The 6643-nt window shown below is 45.1% G+C and overlaps 1 protein-coding gene across 1 annotated transcript in view; it reads left to right on the top strand.

Moving 5' to 3' along the window:
- The window catches only part of dennd1a (DENN/MADD domain containing 1A), a gene marked incomplete at its 3' end in the record, with an annotated part of 104038 nt that extends 100073 nt beyond the window's left edge, over window positions 1-3965 (top strand). The window contains exons 22-24 of the mRNA XM_080530041.1: window positions 1586-1723; window positions 2112-2355; window positions 2877-3965. Of these exons, the coding sequence (XP_080386167.1) occupies window positions 1586-1723; window positions 2112-2355; window positions 2877-3965 (1471 nt within the window). The remainder of the gene's footprint in view (window positions 1-1585; window positions 1724-2111; window positions 2356-2876) is intronic.
- Between the last annotated feature and the right edge of the window lie 2678 nt (window positions 3966-6643).

Below are 6643 nucleotides of genomic sequence, written 5' to 3'. Positions count from 1 at the left end.
CCTGTCAGGAAAAATTATTGAAATGGTTGTCCATGAACAACTTAGTAATTATTTGACCCTAACTGATCTCTTCGATGACTTTCAATCAGGCTTTCGTCCCCTACATAGCACTGAAATGGCCCCAAGGATCAATCCTTGGCCCCCTTCTATTCAATATCTACATGCTTCCATTGGGACACATCATACAATGAACAAAAATATAAACGCAACACTTTTGTTTTTGCTCCAATTGTTCACGAGTTGAAATCAAAGACCTAAGACTTTTTTTTCTTTTCTAGACAAAAGGTCTATTTCTCTCAAATTGTGTTCACAAGTTTGTTTAAATCTGTGTTAGTGAGCACTTCTCTTCTACCAAGATAATCCATCCACCTGACAGGTGTGGCATATCCAGATGCTGATTAGACAGCATGAATATTGCACAGGTGTGCCTTAGGCTGGTCACAATAAAAGGCCACTCTAAAATGTGCAGTTTTATTACACAGCACAATGTCACAGATGTCGCAGGTTTTGAGGGAGCGTGCAATTGCCAGGAATGTCCACCAGAGCTGTTACCCGTGAATTGAATGTTCATTTCTCTCCAAAGGCGACTTTGGAGACAGCAATTATTGGCAATTATTGGTAAAGATTAGTAAAAAGGGTTGTCAAAAATTCAAATTTTGGTGAATTAGCTTAATGTCAGACTGAAAATTAATTATTTCTAACAAAACCATGTGTACCACAATTATTGGCACCCTTGAAGTTAATACTTTGTACACGCTCCCTTTGTCAATAAAACAGCACTGAGTCTCCTTCTCCTGTAACATCTAATAAGGTTGGAGAAATCTGAGCAAGGAATCTGAGACCATTCCTCTTTACAGAATCTCTCCAGATCATCCAGGGTCCTTGTGTACTCTTCTCTTCAGCTCACTCAGCCCACATGTTTTCAATGGGGTTTCGGTCAGGGAACTGAGATGGCCATGGCAGAAGCTTGATTCTTTTCTTTTTTTAGCACTTTGCTTTTAAGGACCAATCAGTCTTAAAGGCTGAAGACCATGCCCCTCCCAAGAGAAATCCTCCCTTACTCACTGTCCAGACCTATCTTCACATTCAAGCAAGCCAAGGGAAAGACTATAGATGTTCACTGCCTCCTTGTGGTCAATGTTGTACATTGCACTATTTGCTATAAAAGTGGAGGTCAAGACTCAATTGAATAAAGGGACCTTGTTGTATTTGCCAGTTCTCTTCTACCACGGCCCTCCCTGAAACCATCTGGAAGTCCATCTTATTCAGTCCACTCCATCTCTCTCTCTCTCTCTCTCTCTCTCCCTTTCTCTATCATTCATCATTGAATAACTCCACAGGAATGCCCCAAAAATATGTGGAAACTATTCCATTCTTTATTCCATTCCATTCTTTATCCCCTATTCATCCATTGATGTATTGTGTCTGATCAAATTCCACAGCAAAACAGCTGAAATGATATAGCTACAACTCTTTCTCTGTTCCTCTCTTTTTCCTCTTCTCCTTCATCTCTAATGTTTGTGGATTTATCACATGTCTTTTACCTTTCTACCTTCCTTTTCTACCTCTCTCTTGTTCTTCTCAGTTCTGTCCGTCCGACGCGTCACTACACAGTCTTTCTATCTGAGGACTCCTCCGGGGACGAGCTCCAGCACGAAGAGGACTCCTTTGCCGGCTTCCCCGAAAACATTCTCTTCTCTGCCCCCTTTGAATGGTCTCCCCTGTACGGCTTCACTCCGACTGATGCGCTCGTTTCATGGCTCTTTTGATTTTCTTATGTCAGCCCAGCTTAAAGCATGATTGGCTGACAAACCTGTCACTCTTACTTTCCATCTGCCTGATTAAATTCTGAAGTCTGTCTCTCCTAGAGTTCTACTCTACTTTGAGTTATTGCTTCCAAAAACATCCTTCTATTTATTAGCCAAAGATTTTACCATCTGCATTAGTAGCCCTTTGTGTGTGTGTGTGTGTGTGTGTGTGTGTGTGTGTGTGTGTGTGTGTGTGTGCGTGTGTGTGTGTGTGCGTGCGCGTAACTATGAGTATGTGCACTGTGTGCATGTCATTTTGTGTTCATCATACCTATGTCACTAACAAAACAATCTGACCACCAGACCACAGCCTTACCGCTCCCTGAAGGAGGCGGAAATTGCAGAGGAGGCTGGCCTTGGGGGGGAGCGCCACACTGCCCCGCCCAGCCCAGTGATGATGGAGAAGTTTTCCGACATCAACCTGCTTGGGGACATCTTCAGCTGCCAGGACGAGCCTGAGAGCCAGCCGCTCAGTCTGGCCAAGAGTCTGGAAGACCTGAGGACCCCCAAAGACCCTGAGCAGCAGCAGGCCAAGTTCACCTATCAGGTCTGAGAGCACAATATTCAATGTTCAGTTTAGAATGTCAATACTGTATGTTCATATATTGTGGGCTAGGGTTAAAGCATTTCTTTATGTTCCAGAAACTTTCCAACAAATGTAATTTACTGATCATTTGGGAAATCTATGGACATTTGGGAAGTAATCAGAAATGTTTAAATAGATGTTTTACATTTCTCATCTGTGTGCCCATGTTGTCTGTGAGTTAGTGGGAAGAACATTTTGTTAAAGAGAAATATGCAGTTAGTCACTTTGGCTGCTAACAAGTTACCATAGAGACAGATATGGGGGTAGTCATCAGTTTTGAAGTTCACACCAAATTTCTGAAATTCTGGTGAAATAATTCCCTCTCTTTGGAGCCCTATTCAGAGCTGATTCAAGTGGAGGTGCTGAGAAAGCAGAGTTTTTGTGGAGGCCTAGAATTAAATTAATTGATGAATTATGTCCTCAATTCTTGTTCTTGGTTGATGAAATAGTTTTGACTGCTCTCTTATGTGATCACTTTGTAGCGGATGGACCTTAGCGGCAGCGACCGTACCCGTACCCTCCCAGGCCTCAAGCACTCAAACCCCTATAACAAGCTGTGGAGCCTGGGGCAGGACGACATGGCAGTGCTCGGGAGGATATCTCCTACCTGGGACAGACCTCTGTCTGTGCCCCCCCCTGAGCTCCAGGAGCCCAGGCCCTCCAGCCGGGAAAGCTTTGGCCCCATCCCTGACCGGCCAGAACCCTCGACCACCCCCACCCCTGGCCAGGGGTCCATCACCATCCCCCGGCCCCACGGAAGGAAGACCCCAGAGCCAAGTAAGGTCCTGGCACCCCCTGGGCCCCAGTCCCGCTCCAAACAGGGATCATCTGGGGATGGAGGGACCACGGCAGGGGGCCAGGAGTTCAGACAGGCCCTGGGTATGTCCCCGGGGGGCGACCTGCTCATGCCCACCAGGGTGAGTGAAGAAGACGTAGACTTGCTAAGTCTCCTGGACCCCCTCAGTAGCCCGGCCCAGACTGCCCAAGCCTCGGTAGGGGAAGGGGGAGACCCCACCATTGTCCCTCCTTCCTCCAAACCTGTCCTTCCGCCTAGGCCATACCCCCAGAGCCTACCTCCCTTCCCCTCCCACCCCCAAATGACCCTCAACCCATTCGCCCAAACCCTCCACTACCCCCAAGTACACAGACACTACTCTCCAACAGTAGGTGGGAACCCCTTCTGTGGAGCCTATGGGCCTCCCACTGGTGCCTATTTCCACACACCCCCTCACTCCCACCCTGCTCACCCTCTCTCCACACTGCCGGGGCTCTACAGACATCCATCACCCATAGGGTCCACTCTCCCTCCTAACTTGGGCCTGCTCCGGCCTGCCTTCCCTCCTGCTGGCCCTCCTCCCCTCTCCTCCAGCAACCACGCTCTCTCCAGCCTGTTGGACTCCCCCTCAGCCCCCACCCCGGCCCATAGGGTACTGCCAAAGCCCGAAAACACTGAAGAGGAGTCCTGCGAGTCTCAGGATCCCTTCGGCGACCTGCTGGCTATGGCCAAGCCAACTGCACCCCCAAAAAAGATGGTAGAGGACCTTCGGAGGAGGTGGGAAACTTTCGACTAATCCCCCTGACTTTGAATTTGGGGGGCGGCATCTACCCCCTGCACCAGCTTATGCTGCTGACCAATGAGGAACAAGAGTCTGTGTGTCAGACGACCAATCGAGTGGCTGGGCTCCACACCGTCCCCTCCCCAGTGACTTGGACACATCTGTTTCCCCCTCCGCTGAATGTCTGAGTTCAAGCCTTTCTTTCTTTCTCTCTCTCTCTCTCTCTCTCTCTCTCTCTCTCTCTCTGTTCCTTGTCCTTCAGCCAGGAATCGGACTCGCACTTGGCCTCGCTTGTTCAGAACGCTCATACACCACCAGTGCACAGCCCATGCTAGCGCAGTTTCGCACAGTATCCTTTCGTGTCAGCTGTGTTTTTAAATGCCTTCACATAGCTTGCGCTCAAACTGGATGGTATGTGGTCTCCAAAATGCTCTCCGGCCCTTTTTTTTGAGAGAGAAAGGGTCAAAGGTCACGCCTCAGTAACTTTGAGCAGTGCCTGTCGCTACGTTGCTAACGCTAATCATTAGAGTAGCTAATCCGCCATTGTTGGTTGTCAGCTTAGCGGCATTATAGTAGCTACGAGCTACGATCTGTGATGCATCGCAAACATGCAGTCAGTCCACTTATTGATGTCTTCTGTAGCATCATGCTGAACAATGCCTCTCATGATTGGAGGACACACACAATACATGCTTTTGTTTTTATTGCGACTCCAATTTCTCAAGTTGATCTGTGAAAATAAGTATGGACTCACCTCTGTTCGAAACACATTACAGGACTCCGGACATCTTGACTGAAGTGAATCTGTCGAAACATACCATTTAAGCTTAAGCGTAACTGTGGGCCTACAAATGGATATCTCTACCATGCCAGTTACTGCAATTTCAGGTGAAACGTTTGAAATTCATGTGTCCGAAACATTGGGGGGGACTTCAGAACCCATGATTGTATATTCCCATGTTGTAGAGGGAGGAATATATAGAACCACCCAACTTTACACCAATCATGTTTGCTATTTATACTCATCCCATATATTCCCTTTTCCCCTTGTTGATTTTCGCCTTATTTAAGTGTTTTCATGTTTTCTGTGTCCGAGGACAGTGATCATCTACTGAGTCACTGGCTGCTTGCTCAGTGTGCTGCTAAGTGTGCAAAGAGTGTAAAGTAACATACTTACAACAGGGTACTGTTGTCAGTCTCTACAACTGATGGTAGTGAGCTACCGTTTAGACCGAAATGACTTCACCATGAATGCGGACTGCCTATGACATTACCCAACATCTGACCCGAAAGCTGCTAGTAACCAACCCCACTGCCTTGTGGGTAATTATACAGAGAGAGTCAAATGCCCAGTCCCAAACCGATCTCACACACAAATTGGAACATTTCAGCAATAACTAGTGGATATGAAGTGATGTTGGATACATTTTGTCCCACATCTAATTATTTTATGTTCCTTCTCACCTAACTCGCGGGCAAGTGTCGCTCTATCTGATATCACTAACAATTGTAATACAATTTAATTTCATATTCAAGGGTGGGGACATGGGATCCGTTTGGGAATGAGCAATTGAGCAAACATCAAGCTCCAATGTGTTACTAAAGGCGGTTTATGGAAAATGGTGCTGTGAATTAGAGGAGCAAAATCATGTTAGGATTTCTATGGATGACTAAATGGAAACACATTACTTATTTTTATGTGTGTTGAAAAGAGCATCATCTACAATTGATTATGCGTGATGGCAAGTACTGTGTCTGCTACTACTAGAAACACTTCAATGAAATAAACCCTGTTATCTTGCTTGTGTTCATCAAGGGAGACAGCACCTTAAAGGGAATCAAATCACAATGGCTACATGGGTTCATGTTAGTGTCTCTCCTAATGCCACAGTCCCCATTAGCCTAAGTTAGAAGCAAGGTTTCTTTACTATGATAAAAGGGAGTTTGGTCGTTCCCAGTCCATTCTAAAATGGTCCTGTCTCATTATGTTGTCACATTGTAAAAAAATGACTTGCTTTTAGATGTGGGTAAACACTGTTAACTAGCATAGAGAACACTAGAAAGTACCTTCCTAAAATGCCAAAATTTAAATCGTTTTTGTTCCATTTTCGTTGCTGTGATTATGAAATCCATAAATTAATGTTTTATCATTTACCTCATTGTTTAGTTAACAACACTCACTGAAATGAGCAAAAAACGTTATTGTGTATATCGGGGGCTTTTACCCCCCTCTCAAATCAACACTCTGTTTACACATATGCGTTATATGGGAAAAGAGTCATTTTTTGCACTTTATTTTTGATGAAACATAGCCAGGCAAATATTCCACCCTGAAATGCAATGTTTTAGGCACAGATGTACCTATAGTGAAATATGTATTTATACCCTTGTTCATTTTTGGTTTCAGAATGGATATAGTCATAGTCAACTTGGCAATGTTCAATGATCCCAATCTATATGTTAGTGATATCATACATTACCCAAGTTGTAATTCACTCGGTGGTTAGTAATAATTAAGTGTTGATATTTACCTGGCTTTTACCTGGCTCTAATCATCCCTAAGTATTAATTGTTAGAGAAAATTAGATTTTACCTGATACTACAATCATCAGTACTGCACTCACTCTTAGTATTTGATAGCTTCAATCATCTCCACCTTTCATGGTTTGTGTGTACCTTTGGTTGACACTACA

The sequence above is a fragment of the Nansenia antarctica genome, assembly GCF_963989245.1.
Source record: "Nansenia antarctica genome assembly, chromosome: 4".
Lineage (NCBI taxonomy): Eukaryota > Metazoa > Chordata > Actinopteri > Argentiniformes > Microstomatidae > Nansenia > Nansenia antarctica.
The sequence above is the reverse complement of the archived record's forward strand: the minus strand, read 5'-3'. Positions and strand labels throughout refer to the sequence as shown.